This window comes from Dermacentor silvarum, chromosome 9, assembly GCF_013339745.2.
Source record: "Dermacentor silvarum isolate Dsil-2018 chromosome 9, BIME_Dsil_1.4, whole genome shotgun sequence".
In the NCBI taxonomy this organism is placed as follows: domain Eukaryota; kingdom Metazoa; phylum Arthropoda; class Arachnida; order Ixodida; family Ixodidae; genus Dermacentor; species Dermacentor silvarum.
The window spans coordinates 129,289,847-129,312,012 of record NC_051162.1 but is presented as its reverse complement, the minus strand read 5'-3'; the positions used below and the strand labels follow the sequence as shown (position 1 = coordinate 129,312,012).

Sequence of the window (22,166 nt, the reverse complement as noted above, 5' to 3'; positions counted from 1 at the left end):
GTTATACCATTAACAAAGGCACAAAACAAGTTAAACCTACAGCTAATCTCGATTCTCAACCTCACCTATTCTCCCATTTCCAGTTCTTCCCTGCATATCCCCTACCAATCAATTTATTATTCTCTCCCATGCTTTTACGCATAGATCAACCATACGAGCGCTTTTCCATGTACACCTGTACCCTCAGTGTTTTGATTTTAAATTTTCTTTTTTCCGCTGTCTCCCTCCTATGCAGACCGAGCTGCTCCCTGTCAACCACAACCACCCCTCCACGTTTCCAGACGCCGTATTGCCATCTTAACACCTTCAAAATTACCCAAAGCATTGATGCTACGCCACTCAAGTCATTCTTTCAACTCGTATTGTTGTTACTTGCACACTGACCGGCTCTTCAGGGACCCCAAATGCACGCCGCCCACTCTGAACGCTCCCTCACCTCTCGTTCCCCCAACCCCCTCTTATGTCTTTTTTTTGCTGCTTTCTCGCTCTCCCGCTCTTGTCCCCTCGTCTTAGAAACCGCATCTAGACAGTCAAGCGCCAGCGGTCATTTTCTTTTCAGTCTCTCCCTTTACAGCCAGCCACAGCCGACATCGACGTGATGTCACTCTATTAACCCTTTAAAATTAACCCGCCAAGGACGACGAGGCCGCCTTTGACGAAGATAGGTCCTCCTATCGAAATGTTGGCCAGCCTTTCTGAGGCACCTTATCCATGTTTATAATCTTTATTCCTCGCAAGGCAGAAAAGGAAGCATTGAAATGAGAAGCAAAATTTTATAAATTAATATTTTGAACTTCCATGGCTTTGAACTTCTATGGGTCTTATTCACTACCGGCCAACTTTTCGCAGCAGTCTTCAACGATTCCTGATGAATGAATAAGGCAAATTTTCGTTTTCCTTTTCCTGTTCGGCCAAAGGGCACAACAATATTTTTCAACTTGGTTTGCTTGTATGAGCATGAACTATGTTGATCCTGTTCATGTTTTACAGTTGCAGATACACTGTATGCTGCTAAACATAGTGTTCGACAACTGTAGACAAACACTGAACTAAACCTTACCAACACTATGGAGTGCAGCGCAAGTGAAAACACAATTAAGCCCACCTTTAAGTATATTTAACATTTTACTGAGCTGCATGCATGGTTATTCTGTGCACTGTGATGAATGGACCTTTTTCCAGTAAGGAACCCCTCTAGCGGCCGCCACTTCAACTAAATTTGACGGGCAAAACACACACTCCCGCCGCTTCTCGCCTCTACGCAGAGCATGGTAGCGTTTGACCAAGCAGTCTCTCGCGACAGCCATCCCTGCTTTTTTTTCTTTTTTTTTCGTCGCTTGTCTTGTTGAAGTAGCTTCTCACCGTCCTGCTCTAGCGCGCGCGTATTTGCTCACGTGTAATAATAACATTTACATTTACCGACGCGACGGCAGCATGCTAATGCGACGTGCAGGCCACTTGTAACCAAGATTTGAGAGATGCGCCGGCCTTTATTCTTCAGCAGCTTGGTCAGTACTTTGATTCAAGTGGCGAAGGCATGTGTGAGCGTCAAACACGCCATGGCAGGACTTTCTTCAGGATAAACTCGCCCGTCATTTGTAGTGGCTCGACTTGAAGGAGGCGGTCAACATACGCAAGCACCTACGTGCTTGCCCTCAAGAGCGGGCATGGAAGCAGCTCACCATGATGAACAAACAACGTGCAAAACTTCTGCACACGTACTGCGAGTGTACTGCAGGGCAAGTGTTGTTTTATCTCGAGATATGTATCGTGTATGGCATGGTAGTGGGGACTAAGTAGACTCAACACAGTACGGGGGGTTAAGCAGAAGGGAAGTGGACGCAACACGTTGTTTTGTCAGGCGCGTAAAGCTTCATTTGCCCGCAAAAAGTAAGACTTGCGAGTTTTGTATAATGCAACACCGCGAGTGTCGCTTTGGCCTCGCACGATGCATTCTGATCGGCTGTGTGGCGAGATTCTTCTTTTCGTTTGGCCGCACGTAACCGTACAGCTATTTCCACCTGCATGCGGTAACACGTTCTTAAGCCAATGGTAATATCCGTGCGGTATACATACGCGTACATTAAAACATCGCCGTGACTTCCGAGTCAGTCGTAGGGCGAGAAGTGCAATAATCACAGCGCTAGTGTCATGCTGTTCGCAGGCTTAATTTTTGCCTCACTCAGCGAAAATCGCGTGATAACTCACTGATAACATAGGAATTTTTTTAAAAAATTTGACCGTGTGCTCCACTCCAGTCACCATTCCACGCCCGTTTGTGCAATCGACAGTACAGCAAGTGCCGGCATGAGATTCGTCACAAACGCTGCGCCTATCGCTCGAGCGGTAATTCACGGAGTCGTTTTCATCGACAAAAGTGCTTCCAGTCTTTCCCACTAACTGCTAACTGTTTCCTTTAACCAATATCCTCGCCCAGAACACGAGAAAAGTTAATGTTCAGCCCCTCAAGCTCAGGAAATTGCCGCGGATCATGCAAGGGTTCACGCACTCACTTCGCACACCTGCCCTGCGATAATGTCGGCGCGGCGTGGAATGCAGCTGGGGCGAGGGTACGCGCATGCGCATAGCTGAATTGGAAAAAGGTCCATTCTCACCAACACTTTCATGCTAGCAAAACAACAGGCTCCTAGCATTTGCAGCATTTGCACATTTGTTCAAGTGTTAAATGCAGCTGCTTTCACACTGAACATGTTTCAGTTATGACATCTTTATCGCTTTGCTACCTATGCAAAAAGATTTATCTAAGAAATGCAGTGCAGAAAAATTTGTTCTCTAGATGTGCACAACTGGGCAGCATCACGGTCATATCAATGTCTGCCAAGCTGAATTGTCACTGCATGTAAGTTGCAAGCAAGTCCTGCTATTCATTGCACATGCATTGTGTAAATGCATGTGCAACTTCTTATGTCTGGATAGATAAAAAGAATCAATGGCAGCACTTCCTTACACGGCAGCGCTTCGTCCAGTGTTCCTTCTCTTCGTGTTGCCATCATTTCCCTGAGCCGACTTCAAGTACACACAAGCATGACAGCTGACTGATAAAGAACAGACCACAACTATGATTATTGTGCCAATACAAATGTTTATCGGAGCTTTGATGACAAAACAAGTGAATATAACAAATAAAAGGTTGCAATTTATACACCGAATCTGCAAGCAATAAACCTGCTTACTGGGCAAAAAAAAAAAGAAAATAAATATAAACATTAAAACTTACATCACAGACTAAAAATATATGATAGCATGAATATAAATAATCTTCTCTATGAGGAAATCAACTATAGAACAAAAAGTGAACACATTCATATGGATGTGGCAAAAAAAAAAAAAAAATGCTGAATGCTTGCTCGCACCGAGTACCTGATATGAACAGGGAACAATGCAGCTGGTTGCTTCCAGCAGACAATGGCAAACAGAAAACGCCAATTGCAAGCTAAGCTAAGACAAAATCGAACCGATAATACAAGGTAAAGAACTTTGAGCAGGAGTTAACATCTTAGTTCCAAAAGCAAAAGAACTAAAGAGGTGAAATATTACGTGTGCCCGCACGTAAAAAAAAAAAATGTGCCCTTTGTGCAGACCTCGCATGGGAAATTTAAGAAAAAAAAAAAAAAAGACCCTATGCAGACCCATGCACAGGAGAAATCTGGCAAAGTTGTAAGCTGCCGTAGGGCAAGTCAGCGCTCAGACAAAACCCATACTGAAGAAGTCATCCGAGTCGCTGTCTTTCGCCTGAAAGAACTTCCTCTTTTTGGCAGCCGGTGCAGCTGCAGCTGACTTTGTTGACATTTCAGGCCAAGACACGAGTGAAGTGTCATCTGCTTTCTTGCTAGGCTTCACTGATCTCTTCTGTGTACCAGCAACAGTGGAAGCCTGCAAAATATGAAGAAATGCTTGAAAGCATGGAACCTCTCAAAATCAGTCATGTAAGAAGTGTGGTTTGTACTTGCCCCATGATTCACTAATCATGTGAGTCTAGTCACATGATCATGGTCTAGTTGACCATGGCACAGCAGCAAATGTATGAGCTTTAAAATTTGTAAGAACCTCGCAGACATCACAAAAAAAAAAAAAGAATATGCGGTTTTACGTGCCATAACCACGATCTGATTATGAGGCACGCTGTAGTGGGGGACTCCGGAAATTTGGACCACCTGGGGTTCTTTAACGTGCACCTAAATCTAAGTACACAGGTGTTTTCGCATTTCGCCCCCATCGAAATGCGGCCGCCGTGGCCGGGATTCGCTCCCGCGACCTCGTGCTCAGCAGCCCAACACCATAGCCACTGAGCAACCACGGCGGGTGACATCACACCAAAAAAAAAAAAAAAGGAAGGGGGACGGAAAAGTATGAATGCAGTTTTGAAGTTTGCCTTGGGCAAACACCTTTTATGGGATACATATGCACTTTATTAATGATGATCTGCCTTTAAATGCTGTCAAAAACAGCACAGACTGGCAAGCAACCCATTGCGTTTAGATCACTGCAAACTTTTCAGCAGTTAGCCCGTGCTGATTTCACCTGCTTCAGAACTTGTAAACTTGCTCGATGCAAGTTCCCTTCTGGCATCCATTTACTATCAGATGACTTACAATGGCAGGCTCGGAGTGCAACGTGTGAAACTTTTGCATGAACAGAAATTGCTTTTCGTAAAACTTGCCGCAACATTAGTAAAACCATAGAAGCAAGCCCGAATTCATTGAGACAGAAAACAGCACTCGTGTTCCATCTTTGTCTTTTCATCTGCAGTGTTCACCATAATATTTGCTAATCAGTAAGTGTGGTTTACCAAATTCAATAAAACGAAGTACAGTTGCCACCACATTCCTAAAGCTCTTGGCACTTTTAGAAAGTGCTTTGAAGTATGCTTAAGGTGAGAGAAAAATGATGTCCAAAGTACGTAAACAACCTGAGCTAAGACAATTCCTCTTCCAAACTACTTATAATAGCGTAATAACAAGCCACAAGGTTATGGCTCCGCAAAGCACATCAAAGCACTGAAGTGAACCCCATTGTAACGATGAATCTCCGCTTAAAACTTTGAGGCAAGAATAAAGCCGTTTATTCCAAAGTATCCTCTTATACACAATACATGCCGTACACAAAACATATGCAGCTGTTATATACTAGATGCAAAGGATGAAGCCAGATGCTGCAGTGCAAACTCTCAGGATTACTCACCCACTTGTTGTATGCAACAAACAAAACTACTATAGTGCTTGCATTCTTACTCACCGCAGTACACATCTGACTAATCACGATTGACTCCAGGCAGACTAATTGTGCGCAGACTACTTAATTATTCAGCTGTGCTCCACAGGAGACTGGGACAAGCCATGGGAACCCAAAGACTGACCAGGGGAGGTATTCTGCAAGAGTCCATCTAGTGGACATGTCCATTTCGTCTGCTGTTGAAGCGCTGAGTGGCTGTGGCGTGTGGCTCCTGCTAAAACGCAACCCAGCCCAGCCAATCAGAACTTCAACAGCAGACGAGATGGACATGTCAACTAGGTGGACTCTTGCAGAATACCTCCCCTGGTCCCTTGCAAAGCAGCATGCAAAGAAATCCCTGATCGAGATTAGGCTAAATCGTATTTTTAAAACTGGTGCTTGTCAGCTGTATGCGAGCCCCTGCGGCATTACCACTCTTTTGTTTGTCTGGCATGCCTGAACAGAAGCACATAAAAACTAATCAAACATGCTGTTGCTAAACTTTCTAACAAATTTAATGAAATCAAAGACAGCTGCGCATTGTACTACTAAACTGATACTCTTAAAGCTCAAGAAAGTAAAGAATAAAAAAGCTCCATGACAATCTGAACTGGATCAAAATTTTACCGAAAGATTAGACCTACCTCACGTGGGCATTTTTCAGTGGCTACTGACTTGATGGCCCTTGTGCTTCAGCTCTACTGAACTTGCAACAGTATGAGGCGATTCCAATAGTTGGTGAGTATATGTTAATTGAAAACAAATTGCTTGTGTAATTGCCACGGCCACTCCTCAAAATCTACAGAGTTTCCTACAAATATTACTAGAGAGAAGTCTGACTCCAGTGTCTACAGGAAAACCACGTATGGCGGTTCAACCAGCATGCAAATGATGGTCAGTGTACATACATGGATTCACCTAAATCTTCATCGTTTTGTCCTCAAACCACCTTGCGAGTTTGAAGATTGATCGTTTTTAATAAAATATTGTACTACAAATGCAACAATTTATGATGAATACATATGTGGGCAGATACTAATTGCCTTGCTGCTCTTGTTAATCTACGATTGTTTGAAAAAAAAAATAAAGCATAATAAATATTGTAACACGAATGTTTAAGCCACAAGCATGAAGATCAGACAAATACATGTACTAACCATTATTCATTCCCATGGTAACAGAACAATTGCAGAGCAGAGATGCCTTTGGTAAATTTTATAGACGAGTCTATGCCAAAGCAACAGGGCACAATAGTAAACCTACAGAAGTAGAAAGCAAAACTAGAAAGAAATTTAAATTAGGGAATCCTGTGTGTTGTAACTACAATACAATTATGAGGCACGCCATAGTAGAGGACTCCGGATTAATTTTGACCACCTGGGATTCTTTAATGTGCACCTAAGTACACCGGCATTAGTGCATTCCACCTCTACTACTCTATTGCATTCCACCTCTACTACTAAATTAATCCTCTACTCCGGAGTCCGGAGTAGAGGATTAATTAATCCGGAGTCCTCTACTATGGCGAGCACCATAGTAGAGGACTCCTGATTAATTTTGACCACCTGGGATTCTTTAATGTGCACCTAAGTACACCGGCATTAGTGCATTCCACCTCGATCAAAAATCGGCCACCATGGCCGGGATTGAGCCTGTGATCTCAAGCGAAATATTTGATTTTTTTTTTGTTTTTTTCCTGTGATAAGTTACTGTTGAAGTTTTAGGCAGTCAGGTATTTATTAGTGCACTTTTAATGGACTGAGCCGAATCTGTTTAAGTCACCTAGCACCAGTAGGCTGCTGGCTACAGCGATTCTGTTATGGCGTCGACACTCCGTCCTTATTTGATACAATGCATTAATTATTTTTACAAGGTGACTTACAAGGTGACTATCTTTTTTGACATCAATGATTAATAGCGCATTAATGCAGACATGCTCCACATGATGGTGGGTGTGTGCCTTTCAAATTCAAAGAGAGTTCAGCTTCATTCTATAAACTCGATAACGGCCATTAATGCTACCCACTAGTAAGCACACACTCGGCTGTTGATTCGGCAAGTATACGAAGCCCTCTAAGATGCTCGTGTGACACTGATGACATGCTTCCTTAAAGATAACGAGCAATACGAGAACAAGGTGAGAGCAGGAGCTCCTGCTCTCACCTTGTTCGCGTGTTGCTCATCATGTTGAATTTCTGTCTCCCGCATTCCCCGTGTTTTCCCTGGAATGCTTGTTTAAAGTAACGTTTGAAGAATGAAACTTTCGTGCTTAAAATGGTCTATAAGCAAGGAAACCTTGTAACCTGAAAAACAGACAATGCATCAGCTATTATGAGCAAACTTTACCTTGTAAGGTGATGCCTTTACGGTTGCCTTGCAGCGCCTAGATTTCTGCAGTGTCATCACAAGCACAGGGTAAAACATTACATAAGACAACAAACACAAGCACATTAACATAACGTCTGCTGCAACACTCTAGTGGATGGCAAACAAAGTAAGACAAAAAAAAAAATGCAACATTACAGGCCAATCCCTCCTTTAAAGGTGTAGCAACGTCACATTTCCAACTAATCATATTTTTGCATAAAAGGGGCCCTGAACCACTCCTCAGGCTTGGTGAAATAAGATTGTCCGCGGGTAGCATACGCTGCTGTGAACATCTCAGCCAAGTTTTGCTGTCATACGCGGTGTGTGGAGCTTGCAAGCAGAGCGCAAAGTCACCTTTTTCTCAGACACTCTCTCTTCAACAGAAGCCATGTTCCTCACTCTTCTCTGGACGCTTTATTTCATAATAACGCGGATTCCCATATGCAGCTCCTATTGGTAGCTGCGGTCGGCTATGCAGCATAGATACCGCAGCCGCCGTGGGGTGCCACCACAAGCCCACTGCGGCTCGTCGAGGACAACCACATTTGGTTTACGTTTTGTGCGTCATATGCACCAAAATTGGACGTCATGACGTCTACGTTAACATCCAAAATGACATTTGAACTGCGCACCACGGTGACATTTAGAAGGCGGAGCGTTGTGGCCATGCCCCACTCCACTGTAGCCTTCGCAGTGCAAGGCATTGAAGAAAGAACGGGAGAAAAGCGGAGGCCGTGGTTGATTACCTATAACTCCCCTTCTGCTGAATGCATTGAAGTGCTTTTTGCAGCAAAGTATTCCTGAAATAGCCTATTTTTACATCAAATGCCTTTCTCCACCTCGATAAGAAGTGATTCAGGGCACCATGAAATAAAAATCCAGACCCTCTAAACCCTAGAAAATATAGTGGATATTGCCAGATAACCCTAAATAATTGATTATAATACTTGTATCTAAAACCAGTTTACGTTTTGACACCCTGGACGTGGCTGAGTCATGACGTCACAATACACTGGCTTGCTGCACCCTTGTTATTACTGCAGCTGCCACAAGCACATGCAGTCAGAGAGTCCATGCAAGCATTGTTGTTTATTAAAAAAAATATGTTATGGGCAACATCGCTGTACCCAATCTATACAGCTACACAACAGTCAGCAAATTCGCTGTGTCATGATGTCACAATAATGTCAATGATTCCAGGTGTGGCATTTCTGGTAGACTTCAGTGTAAAATTATAATGTTTTATGAGTGTCTGTACTTGTCAAGTGTGATCCTTTTTGTGCAGCAAGCATCTGGTAGATATTCTACAATTTTAAAAGTACTAGTACTATGCATTCATACTCCTTCAAAGGAACACTAAAAAGAAGCACTAAATCAGTTTAGACCGTCAAAGTGTTGTTTCAAAATGCTATAATATTTAATTTCACAATAATATGTTGATTATCAGAAGATACGTACAATGAAAGATCAAAGTCCCATTTCTTGAATTTCACGCACAAACCCCAGCATCAGTATGTCAGGGTGATGTCACTGATTACAAAGCTTCTTTTTGTATTTGAGCCATTGTTGCTCAAAAAAACGCTAAAATTTGCTAATTTCAGTCTTTGGGTCTTTTAGAATGCAATGTAGTTCATTTTTACTGATAAGACTGTGGCGTAAGCGGGCACTGTCAAAATCCGTGAAGTCATGGCAAGCTGGTGCGGGAACCTTAAGGCGGCATTGCCACCTGCCTTTTGTTTATACGTCTGTTCTGGCTAACCGAGCCTCTTCTCACAGTAAGAGTGGCACTTTTGGTCTTCTAGAAAGGCAATTTGCTAATGCAGCTCAAATAATTTTTCTCTTCAGTGTCTTTTTAAGTAACCTCCTGTGCTATATAAGAGCACCAAAATTTGGCTCAGACAATCTTTAATGGTAATTAATTATCAGCATTGCATGGCGTGTTTCAGTTGCCCTGGTACTTTACACTGCAACCATTCAATGATGGTAAGTATCTGGAGCACACACCTCAGACACAGCCTGACGAGGGCTCTTTCTTCGCGTTGTGGTCACGGGCTTCTGAAAGAAATAACATATTTGAGTTGATACTGCATGAGCGCAACTATGTGCAAAGCGGCATGCTTCATAACAGCATGCTTTTGGCACGTTAAGGTTGAGCAGGACGTAAGCAAAGAATTCCTCAAAAAAGACAGTATAAGTACACAGCCCCAGTACGGAGGCTAAACACAAGTATGAGCCGCTGTGTTTACATGACAAAGAAGAGAAGCACTTAGAAACGTTACATGTCAAATGGCACGTTAGATATGACCAAAATCTGAAACTTTTTATTGCTTGAGTATCATACTACTACATTCCATTGTAAATGATGCATACTAGTATTTTATAAGTGCCATAACTGAACACCATGGTTGGTAAAATGTAGTGCACAGTATTATCAAGAGAGCTTGAGAGCCGAGTTGTCAGAAGTACCACAGCATGCGACTTATTGCTCCTGGGCAGAGGTTGGAAGTATCATGGGAAACGATTTATGAAGCACTTTACAAGAATTGCAAATGTCGTTCTTAACTAGACTTAGTTTTGGCACTTTTATGTTTGAGACAATATGTATCCCAATGCCTCACTGTAGCAATGGTATTTTACTTGACAATGTTCTTGCTGCAATAGCTGTGAGTTCCCCCAACAGCTTATATAAACCACAAAATGATGTCTATCCACAAGTTCCTTTTGTCCCATTTGTTCCTGCAGGTTCAGGACAGTGCTGTGACCATCGTCTTTTAACAGCGAAGCTGTTCAAGCCAGCCGCAATTTGTGGTTCGTGGTGCGTATCAAGAAACTATGAAGAAATAAAAGAAAATAAACTTTCTTGCCGAGGCGGAATTCGAACCCGCATATCCCCAGTCCCAAGGCGAGCCTCGTAAGCACTAGGCTATACAGCCACGCTTGCAGAACGTGCATTTATGCGAACCATATCATTGCGTTCGATTGTCTTCATCCACAGCTGGCGCGTTCGCACGCTCGTGCTCTGCAAGGTGAAGAGATTTTCCGCGCTATAAAAGCGAGAGAACAGACGCATTCACGGAGCCGGTCTGCTGGAACGCGTTGTCAGCATTGGAACACGGTGTAGGTATTGCAAACTGCGCTATGCAACGCGCAGTGACGGCCGTAAGTCTGAGGCAAGTGAAAAGAAATTGTTTGTTTAGTTTTTCACGATGCTTGCCTCAAGAATGGTTATCCAGTCACTGTACACTGAAAGTGATGCTGTTGAACAATGTCATGAGTGCCTCTGTTATGATGCGACTTGTGGAATGACTGACCTTTTTAAACAAAAGGCCATCGGAAGAGTGACATCACAACAAAGCAACATCGGCATAAAAAAGTATTTGCAGTCCAGTACATCTCATGACTGGAAGATTACCACTATCCTTGATTTAAAAAAAAAAAAATGAAGTGTAAAATCATGGCATTCTATCGGAACTAACATATTGGGAGACATTTGGAGGTTAGCGAGGTAGCTGGAGGATTCAATGAGCAATGACACGAAAAATGTTAGGTGTAGCATTATGAGACAGGAGACAGCATTGTGGATTAGAGAGCAAACAGGGGTAGCCAATTAGGAAAAAAAATCTCATTAGGAAAAAAAAATGGAGTTGGGCAGGCCACATAACACTTAGGGCTGATAACCAGTGGTCTAGTGGAGTTACAAAATGGGTGCGAAGGGAAGGGAAGCACAGTTGAGGATGGCACAAAATAAATTTGCCAATTTTTTTTATTATTATTTGCAGGTAGAGATTGGTGTTAATTGACAAGGGTAATAGGTGATTTCTGAAAGACCTTTGTCCTGCAGTGACTGTAAAATAAGCTGATGATGATGCTTCGTTATCTCCTCCAGATGCTACATGTGCAACTGTACACACCAACCTAGTAGCTCAAAATTGAATGTAGCAATGAATGCAATGGTGTTTAAAATGCAGTGCATCCATCTTTAAGACTCTTCTGATTGTGCCTGTGCTCCAAAATTTATTAATATCCCCCAAGTGTGTTAGAAAAGAGCTGCACAAGAGATGTCTGAATACAGTCGACTTCGGTTAATTGATCGAAATTGATCGAATTACCCAGCAAGTTTAACGAATTAAGATGCAGCAAAATAATGTCAAGACACACAGTTGATTCATCTGGCAGTATTTGTGTGATTCTAACACATCCCCGAATCAAATGCGTGCACACTTTCGATAACAAAGTAGAAAACTCGCACACCCAACTGATGTGCAAAGGTCTTTTAAATGTGCTGCAGAGTGATGGCCGCAATACAGCCATATTACGAGGCAAAGCATACAAGTGCGGTGAATGCGTTTATCCGCCTAATTTTCTTGGAAAAAAATAAATAAAGGCATGCGTTACAATCGGGTACATATCATAATCACACGTTACGAGCTACCGTCCTTGCTTGAAAATCTCCTTAGGGCAGCCAGAAAATAGGAGTTTTTGGCGGCAGATGACGTGTGTTCAACGCGTTCACTGTACCCTAACCTCTGCCGAGACAGACGCTGCCAGTAAAAGGGTCACTATTGGAGTCACCATGGGGGACAGGCATGTCCATGCCGATTGGTCAAGTTCGAATTATCCGGCGAAGGCCAAATTAGGATCGAAGTTACGAAAGTTTGTCCCCATAGAAATGCATGGGCACTGGCCGAGACCTTCGAACAGGATCGAATTAACCGGAAAATCAAATAAACCAGAGTTGAATTAACGGAAGTCTACTACACTAGTTTCAGTAGTACTTTCAAACTGCTCTTGCAATACATAGATCTGAGAATCACTGGCCTCATCATGCTTCAGTGAGAGCCTATTATAACAGCAGGACAAACTGAGTGACTGCACTCACTGCCACGGCACGCCGAGCCGACATCTTGGCTGCTTCCGGGAGCTTGCTTGCGCTTTCTTCCTTGTGGGTGCCAACCCCCGTGCCACTCTGCTTCAGAAGCGAGGCCTTGGATGTTGTCCTCTCGATTTCGTCCATTAAATTTGAGAGCTGAAGAGAGTTAAATCAAAATTAGCGACAAGGCAATACAGTCTAACCTTCTCGACAAGGCGAGCACAAATCTAGCGTCAATCTAGGGGTAGAACAAAGTAAATCTAAAATATGTTTTGTCATGCCTTATTTCAATGTGTATTCTACTGCTTCAATGAAACCGAAAAGGCAAGACTTGATGCAATAAAGGTAACGGCGAAGTGAATACTTGTACACTCAGCAGCTCAAATTATGCATTCTGGTAGCAAAAATGTTAAATACCTAGCAAGAAGAGCTCTTCTTACAGCATTTTCTGGACGTGCATGTGCGCTTAGGACAAAAGGCTTGGCTTAGCTGGCCCACAGCCAGCAAGCCAATGTGCAAATCCAGTGTAATTACATAGATTGCATGGTTGCATATTAATGCAACCATGCAATGTAGTTAACGTGCCAAATATTGGCACGGCAAGCTGCTGATGCCCCGTCAGAGGCATCACATATGCTTCCGCTTCTTCCGATCCAATCATTTTTTTTTCTTGACACAATACTGTGTATGCTTATAACGAACATAGATGAAGGTATATTTTCATGTAGATATGATAGTGTTACACCAATATTTGAATGTATATTGGCACCAGGAGGTTAGCTAAGAACTGACTGCGCCATCTCAAGGAGCCAACTCAATGACTCAAAAATCTCACCCCTCCTTATATGCATTATTTTGTTTAAGCCTACTGCCAACCAGATAAAGAAGTGTCAAAGGAAAAGACACATTACAAATTTAGTACAATTGAGTCCATAAAAGTTTATACAATGAAACCTCAGTGAATTTTTAAGTAACGCCTGCTGTATAGAACAGATCGGTGACTAAAAAAAAAAAAACTAGTGATGGCATTAGTTCAAGACTAGATGATCAAACAGCACAGATTACAAGACTTTTATAAGACAATACATGGTCACACAATGTGACTTTTGAATACAACTCTTCACTATCAGAGTAACAATGTCTAATGAAGAAGAGGCAGAAGCAAGTAGCATTGGAGTGCACTCATCGACATGGGGTGCAAGCGCAGATCACGAGCTGTTGGCGCCAAGAATGGTGGTTCCGTTGACGCTGTGCTGGTTTTTTCACCTGCCGCTTCCCGTCAATAAATCTCCTTATCAAATGATAACACTAATACTACACTGGTACTAAAGATTTAAATTAGCTTCCCATAATGATGACTCGTTAAAAGATCTATAACAGTATAATTTAAAGAGTGCAAGGTGTTGTGGACACACTGCACATTTTTTAATACTGCCCACAGCTTACATGCTCCAATTATGCTTGCCTTTCAAAGCAAACAGGATGCTGATCCACGAGAAGGAACTAAGCAGGGCCTGCGAGTGCCACTGGGTCATTTTTGTGTTCATCACACGTTTTTCCATCAAAATACCTCCGGTTCATAGTGTGAAATTTTGCCATAAAGCTTGTAAAAATATGAAAAATTTGCCCTTTCAAACTGCAACAGGTACAAACTTAAGCTCTCCCCAGGCACTAATGCACTGCCAGCAATAACACAAGAGGCCCACCATAGACTGGTAGGTTATCCTTACCCCTCAAGAAGCTTGCATTAGTTGCAAATGAAAAAGCAGTAAAAAATGAATAAGTACACAAATAAATAAATTGAATTCAAATTCTTTTTCTGTTTGTTCTTAAAATGTTTGCTTCTGCATGTCATTATGGTACAGGACAACAAATTTTCATCACAGCTGTGGTAAAAAATATCATTTTCTGTGGGAATATTGCATTTCCTTCACCTTCAACATGGTGGAGTGACAGTGGAAGGTACTATCAAGCTAGCTAACATTGAGTGTATGTCCCACCATCTGCCTGACCAGCAAAAGTAAAGCACAAAGAAAAGCCAATGCGTTGAACCCTACCCTGCTGCTAACTTGCTAAATGGACTGGCTAACCTGTGCTACTGCTTGGTACTGTGTGTGCAACTACCAACATGTGCAAATAACTAGCTATAAAATAAAACTGATCAGCTATTCTTGTCCAAGGCTTTGAGTTTGTCCCACTGCAAATTGAACTCACACTGGTCACAGAGGTAAAACTAGTCACATGAAGGTGACATCTGTCACATATTGGCTACACTGGTAAAGCTTTATTAGCATTTGTCCGCTGTACAAGGGCAAGTCAAGGTGGTGCTGCAAAACTCACCGAATCACCAGACGAATGGTCAGTACTAGGTGATTCTGCGACAGAAAATGGTGCAGCCAACACCGTAGCCTTTGCCCCAGTCCATGAAACACTGGACTTGACTGGTGTGTCCATAGGCTTAGGAGTGAACATGGTCTCACATTTGCCTGCATGTTCGTGTTCAACTGCTGGTTCTGTAGCGGCAGCTGTTAGCACGGATCCGAACTTCGACTGAAACACTGGTGTCATAGCCTGCAAAAGGCACAGCATGAAAACAATGACAAGGTTCGTGTCCGAAAAAGGGATTGAGCTTCACTTAAAGCGAGTGTAACTGGGTGTGACCATCACCCATGGACCGTCAAATGCACTCTAATGGCATCTTCGGATGGTCGCTCTGATCTTCCAAATCCAAGACAGATTCTGGAAGTGCTATGAATCCAAGTCATTACCTTGGGCCAACCGAACGGCCAGCTGGTTTTCAAAGCAATGAGAGGAAAAAAAGCGAAAGCTGAGGGGAACTGCCGGTAGCATGGTCAGCACTGCCACCGATATAAAAATTGTCATTGGTACAAACGGAGCCCCTTCGCTAGTACAACAACGGGAAAGGGCAGGGTCACGTGAATGGAAAGTAACCAGATTTCTCGGCTGCTCCAATTGTACCTACTGGCATTCTGATGTGGAATCAGGAGATCGGAAATGCCCATCTGAATGTTGCAGGAGAGCCCTTTTTTGACCATCCAAATAAGATCGGCCTTTTAGGAGTGCTCTAAAACGCCCGAAAATGATCATCCGAAGATGCGATAAGAAAAGTTAGTGCCTTTTGGGGCATTCCTCACCCCAAAACAACAATTGTCATCTATATTGTTTGTTTTTCCTTTCTTTATTGCTGCCTGCCCAGTAGTTCCAGGTCACAAACGGCATGTGTGCTATCAGCGTGACATAGCATTCTTGACAGAAAAGTAGCGAGCGCAGAGTTTTCAAAAAAGGAAAAAGAAGAAAGACAGTGGACGACTATTATTTAGGGACAAGATACAACCCAAAGTGTGCAAACTTTTTTTTTCAGAGTGTGGGAGCTCCGAGTGATGCCCACTACAGATCCCGCTCACTAGCAATCATGTCCGTCACCATTTGAAAATGTCTTTAATGTCTAACAAAGAAGCCTTCGATGAAATAAATTAAAAGAGTGCAGAAAGAGACACGGACAAGTTCTCCGTCTTGTGCAAGTCTTTTTTCATGCTCCTTTAATTTATTCCATAGAATAAACCAACTGGCCCACAACACGTCTCATTAAGGAAGCCTCCACCATCTGCCTGACCAGCAAAAGTAAAGCACAAAGAAAAGCCAATGCGTTGAACCCTACCCTGCTGCTAACTTGCTAAATGGACCGGCTAACCTGTGCTACTGCTTGGTACTATGTGTGCAACTACCAACATGTGCAAATAACTAGCTATAAAATAAAACTGATCAGCTATTCTTGTCCAAGACTTTGAGTTTGTCCCACTGCAAATTGAACTCACACTGGTCACAGAGGTAAAACTAGTCACATGAAGGTGACATCTGTCACATATTGGCTACACTGGTAAAGCTTTATTAGCATTTGTCCGCTGTACAAGGGCAAGTCAAGGTGGTGCTGCAAAACTCACCGAATCACCAGACGAATGGTCAGTACTAGGTGATTCTGCGACAGAAAATGGTGCAGCCAACACCGTAGCCTTTGCCCCAGTCCATGAAACACTGGACTTGACTGGTGTGTCCATAGGCTCAGGAGTGAATATGGTCTCACATTTGCCTGCATGTTCGTGCTCAACTGCTGGTTCTGCAGCGGCAGCTGTTAGCACGGATCCGAACTTCGACTGAAACACTGGTGTCATAGCCTGCAAAAGGCACAGCATGAACACAATGACAAGGTTCGTGTCCGAAAAAGGGATTGAGCTTCACTTAAAGTGAGTGTAACTGGGTGTGACCATCACCCATGGACCGTCAAATGCACTCTAATGGCATCTTCGGATGGTCGCTCTGATCTTCCAAATCCAAGACAGATTCTGGAAGTGCTATGAATCCAAGTCATTACCTTGGGCCAACCGAACGGCCAGCTGGTTTTCAAAGCAATGAGAGAAAAAAAAGCGAAAGCTGAGGGGAACTGCCGGTAGCATGGTCAGCACTGCCACCGATATAAAAATTGTCATTGGTACAAACGGAGCCCCTTCGCTAGTACAACAACGGGAAAGGGCAGGGTCACGTGAAAGGAAAGTAAGCAGATTTCTCGGCTGCTCCAATTGTACCTACTGGCATTCTGATATGGAATCAGGAGATCGGAAATGCCCATCTGAATGTTGCAGGAGAGCCCTTTTTTGACCATCCAAATAAGATCGGCCTTTTATGAGTGCTCTAAAACGCCCGAAAACGATCATCCGAAGATGCGATAAGAAAAGTTAGTGCCTTTTGGGGCATTCCTCACCCCAAAACAACAATTGTCATCTATATTGTTTGTTTTTCCTTTCTTTATTGCTGCCTGCCCAGTAGTTCCAGGTCACAAACGGCATGTGTGCTATCAGCGTGACATAGCATTCTTGACAGAAAAGTAGCGAGCGCAGAGTTTTCAAAAAAGGAAAAAGAAGAAAGACAGTGGACGACTATTATTTAGGGACAAGATACAACCCAAAGTGTGCAAACTTTTTTTTTCAGAGTGTGGGAGCTCCGAGTGATGCCCACTACAGATCCCGCTCACTAGCAATCATGTCCGTCACCATTTGAAAATGTCTTTAATGTCTAACAAAGAAGCCTTCGATGAAATAAATTAAAAGAGTGCAGAAAGAGACATGGACAAGTTCTCCGTCTTGTGCAAGTCTTTTTTCATGCTCCTTTAATTTATTCCATAGAATAAACCAACTGGCCCACAACACGTCTCATTAAGGAAGCCTCAACTTCTTGTTCTCAACGACTATGCACGATTAGCGCGACTACTTTAATTTTATACGCTTATGATTTTCTGAGCAGATGTACACACAGTTTGTTATTTCTGTTTAATTGCTTCTGGAGGCTCCTGGTGATGGTTAATTGCAGTGGTGTACAAAGCTTAATCTCATATCATAGTCATTAGGCGGCTGTAGGCACGAACTTGGCAAGTGTAACAAGTGCTTTTGAATATGGTTGAAATCTGCTCATTCTGTAGTCGAACTGCACACAAGCATGAAATGAAAATGAAGAATTGGAAGAATGGTTGCTCATAACAGACTAAACTGCTCACTTGAAATGTTTGAGATTCCTTCACATCAAAAGAAGAAATAAAAGCAAGCAAACAAACAATGGTTTAATGTGTATTAGTAGCCAATCTATTAACCTGCAAAAGAGTTAATTTGAGAGTCCTTTGGATCCAGGAATTTCGTCAAAGAACCATCGTGTCTGTGCATGTCTGCATGTCGGTGTAATGCACATCATTGATGTCCTTTTCACAGTATAAATACTATGTATAAATATATTATAGATGTAAGTGAGCACTCACCAAGTCAGAAATTATTTCTTCGTTTTCTTTGTGTTTGTTTGCCAATGTCTGAACGTATGTGTCAACTTGCTCAAGAATTTAGATTTGCCAAGGTTATTGCGCTTTCTCTTCATTTTCTCTAATGGCCCTGCGTGCTTAACTTGTTCAAGGCATGCACTACTACTATATTGGAACAGTACCCGGAGAAGAGGAGTTCCTGGAGCCCCATCACATGATTTCTTCAGAAACTGGACCTCCTCCTTGGTCTGCTTGTAGAGCTGCTCGATGCGCTCCCGTTTCAATGCTTCAGTCTCTTTCACGGTGTTTAACTCGCAGATCAGGTCCTGAACCTTCTTCTGCACCTTCGACACTTCTGCCTTCAGGCGCTCATTCTAGAAGCAGGAAAAATTTTAAGGAGTGATATTGCTTGTTTACCTAAGGACATGCCCATTTCACAAATGGATACCTGTGACACAAAAACAAGTCTGCTTCTAAGCAATAACCTCTCTGGCATCCAGAAAACTGAGTAGCACAAAAGACAATAGATACTTAGCGTGACAACACACAGCACTATATGTCATTGGAGGAACACACATGTCAGTGGAGGAGCAATAAGCACTTTTGGTGCAGTGTCAAACGTACATCTATATACCATGTGGTCTCAATATTTTAAAAAATACTCAACAAACATAGCTGAGAAGGCTTCATGCGCATCAATGAGACATTTGGGATAAGAATTCCCCAGGCTAGTTCCACAAATATTTAATATTACGTTCTCTGTGTGCATATGGCAGTTTAAAGGGCCCCTAAACCACCTCAGATATTTTTTGAACATTTCAAGTAAACACGCGCATCAAATTCAGAATGCCGTCACGATCAACGATGCCCAACACTGCAGCGCTACGCACCACGGGCGCGCCACAAAAAAAAAAATACCGTCCTGCTCTCCTTGCCTTTCCGGTATCCCCAGCCATCACGATGTCACCAGGGTGCATCTGGTGATGTCAACGGCGGTGACGATGTCCATTGGTCGAACAAGAACCTATGACTTTCGGTTAGTCTGCTAGCAGGTACGCGCGCGCTCCCTGCTCTGTCTCGTCGTGTTTCTCGCTTGTGCGCACTTGCAAATCAGTAATTACAGCCCGCAACGCAAGTGCCAAATTGGTCACATTTCAACACAGTCGTGCTTAGCAGACTAATGAGCTGTGCGAACAGAGTCCGACGGTGTTGGCCTTTCTACACGTGTGCGCAACACAGGGTCCATAGCGGCAAGCTTCGCATTAGCACGGGCCGGCACGGCAGCAACAGCGGGTAGCCGAGAAGCGCTGAGTCACGGCTAAGGCCCGTCCACGTTACCAGCACGGTAACTCGCTGCACGCCATTTACCATTCACGGGCCGCCGTTAGACGGCGGTTTTGCTCGCGAACGGTGAGATTTCCTTGCCGTAGAGAGGTAGAGACCGGGACCCATTTGTGCGGCAACCTTACCGCCACTGATCGCTCGACGACGCCGATACCATTGCTAGGCCTTTTCCGGTTCACTTCAAAGCTAAAGCGGACGGCGCTTCGGAATGAATTACCGACGCTCACAAGCCACAATATTTTCTTATCGTTGTTATCACTTTTCACAATAATTATACACAAATAAGAAAAATCAGCGGCGCCATCGGCTGCAATGCGAGCACAGCCAAGCCGGTCGTCTCCAGTCAGTAGCCGTGCACTGCAGCTGAGCTTAACAAGTGTCGGAGCTCTCGTTCATGTTTAACATTTGACAGTGGATATCGTTTTTCGTAAGATGTACAATTTATGCATTGCTTTATCTGGAGGAAATTATTTTGCTTGGAACAGAAGCTGCAGCCGATGATTTCGTCGTCGGTGGCGGAGGCGCGCAGCTTTGCGGTCGTCGATTGGCACGTTGATTGTGCTGCGGGCGGTGCGCCGGCCGAACTCCTGTCTACTTTGGACACCTCTCTCTTGCGCGGCAGACGTTCTATGGCACTGGAGGCCGGTTCGCGATCGGTATATTTGCTGCTAGCGTGGACGTGCCTTAACCGGAAGTGGACAGTGTTTTAAGAAGCGCATTGGCGATGATGTATGTCACGTGACATTTGGAAGAGCACTCGGCGAGAAGGAGAGACCAGCCGACGAGGAGAGTAGTGAAGGAAAGATCAAAACGAGCGAGGGCAGTGTTTCGATCATCAAACACGTTTAACTACACTATTACGGCACCAGCCATTTCGAAAAATTCTCGCGGCTACGTGTTCGTTGTAGACTCGTGCACAACTGCAACACCACAACTAAACTGCGACCTTTGGGTGGTTGGGAGCCCTTTAAAGCCCCTTCTACTATTTCGACTTGCAATAGATGTTTGCACGTTTGTAGCACTTCAGGGGAGCAAACAATAAAAAAGATTGCGGAAAAAGGATGTGTAAAAAAGATCACACCCTATAGGATGTAAACGACTAAATCGAGTTACAGAGAAGACATCCAGAGGTTTCTTCACTTCTGATATGCAAAGTCTCCGCTGCATGACTGTGCATTGGTCATGCAAGATCTGTTTAAATCACATTCACTTGATCTGCTCTTGTGATGGTGTAGGGTAGCAAGGTAGGTCCCCACTAATATCAAATTATGATGATGGCGCAATTGAACATTTTTCATGCAGGCTTGGCGCAATTTTCCGCTAGAATGCTGTTTTGGAGCAGGATGGCACAAAGGGTCCGCCTCAATGCAATTAGGCACAGCTGGCCCACCATGTATCCTTCGTTACCCTTTTAGTGCTATAGCTTAATTACACTACATGTAGAGCTGACCAACTAGTCCAAACTACTGCTTTGTGCCATTCGTCTCCTTTCCTGCAAAAACTCGTAAGAATGCAGTGTTCACAAACTAAGCAGCTTCTCAGTTTGTGAATGACAGCAGTGTAACAAGCAAGGTGGAATGCCCCCATACTGTGACTAGCTCTGGGATTGTACACTTGTGTATGTTGTACAAGAAATCATGGCCTACATGCCAACAAGGGCACCTGTGAACAAGTAGTGTAGACATCAGACACGGACATGCTAAATTACCTGTGTCTTCAGTTCAGCAGATGCTTGGTTAGTGCTCCTAGAAAGCTGCAAATATATTCATACAACGGTTACACAGTTATGACTCCAAGTGGCTGCTACAAGACAATGCTTACCTTTTGAGCTTCTTTCTCTTGTAACTCAAGAGAGGCCTGCAATGAGTTGATCGTCTGTAGAGGGAGGGGAGGAAAAGGCCTTGTTGATTCCTCGGGGCCATTCTGAACATACAGCCAGTAGTCCCAGAGCCTGAGGCATTCTAACATTGACCTCTGCTCTGGGCAGTAGTGAGCAGCTAGGACAGCCTACCTTTTGCTGTTCGTCCATTTCCCTCTCTTTCGCAATTGCCTGCACAGAAACAGTTCAGGTCAATTTCTCCCACTGAATTCAAACTACTTCTATGCCATCGCACGATTACTGCAATGAGTGCATGCATGCAGTTAGTCGATAAACCATACAATAATCAAAGTCTATGTTGCGTTATTATGTAAAATACACCACGTGTAATTCAATTCATGCGACAAATAACTGGTGCCTTTAAGATTCAGTTTATTATTCTGTCAGTGAACAATGTAGATCACAGATAATATACAGACAAGGGTCACAAAGTCAGACTAAAATGGTATTCTCAGTTAATACAGTGAAATCACAGTAGTTAAAAAAATAATTCAATTCTGAGCTTTTTGCGTGCCAAAACCACAATATGATTATGAAGCATGCCATAGTCGGAGACTCTGAATTCAGACGACCTGGTGTTCTTACATGTGGACCTAAATCTAAGCACACGAACGTATTTTGCCTTCCATCCCCATTGAAATGCAGTCACCGCCACT

At 43.4% G+C, this 22,166-nt stretch overlaps 1 protein-coding gene across 12 annotated transcripts in view; it reads right to left on the bottom strand.

Annotated features, from left to right (window-relative positions):
* Nucleotides 1–3,083: 3,083 nt before the first annotated feature.
* LOC119464288 (myosin-3) overlaps nt 3,084–22,166 on the bottom strand; it is an 80,457-nt gene continuing 61,374 nt past the window's right edge. For 10 of the 12 annotated variants that reach the window (XM_037725195.2, XM_037725194.2, XM_049655613.1 and 7 more), the window contains 10 exons: nt 21,643–21,681; nt 21,453–21,506; nt 21,340–21,384; nt 18,470–18,661; nt 16,432–16,662; nt 14,810–15,040; nt 12,479–12,625; nt 9,604–9,654; nt 7,579–7,623; nt 3,084–3,894 (listed from right to left, as the gene is read on the bottom strand). In XM_037725195.2, coding sequence (XP_037581123.1) covers nt 3,706–3,894; nt 7,579–7,623; nt 9,604–9,654; nt 12,479–12,625; nt 14,810–15,040; nt 16,432–16,662; nt 18,470–18,661; nt 21,340–21,384; nt 21,453–21,506; nt 21,643–21,681 — 1,224 coding nt within the window. In that variant the 3' untranslated portion in view covers nt 3,084–3,705. The remainder of the gene's footprint in view (nt 3,895–7,578; nt 7,624–9,603; nt 9,655–12,478; nt 12,626–14,809; nt 15,041–16,431; nt 16,663–18,469; nt 18,662–21,339; nt 21,385–21,452; nt 21,507–21,642; nt 21,682–22,166) is intronic. The other 2 variants (XM_049655620.1, XM_049655621.1) reach the window with 2 other exon arrangements.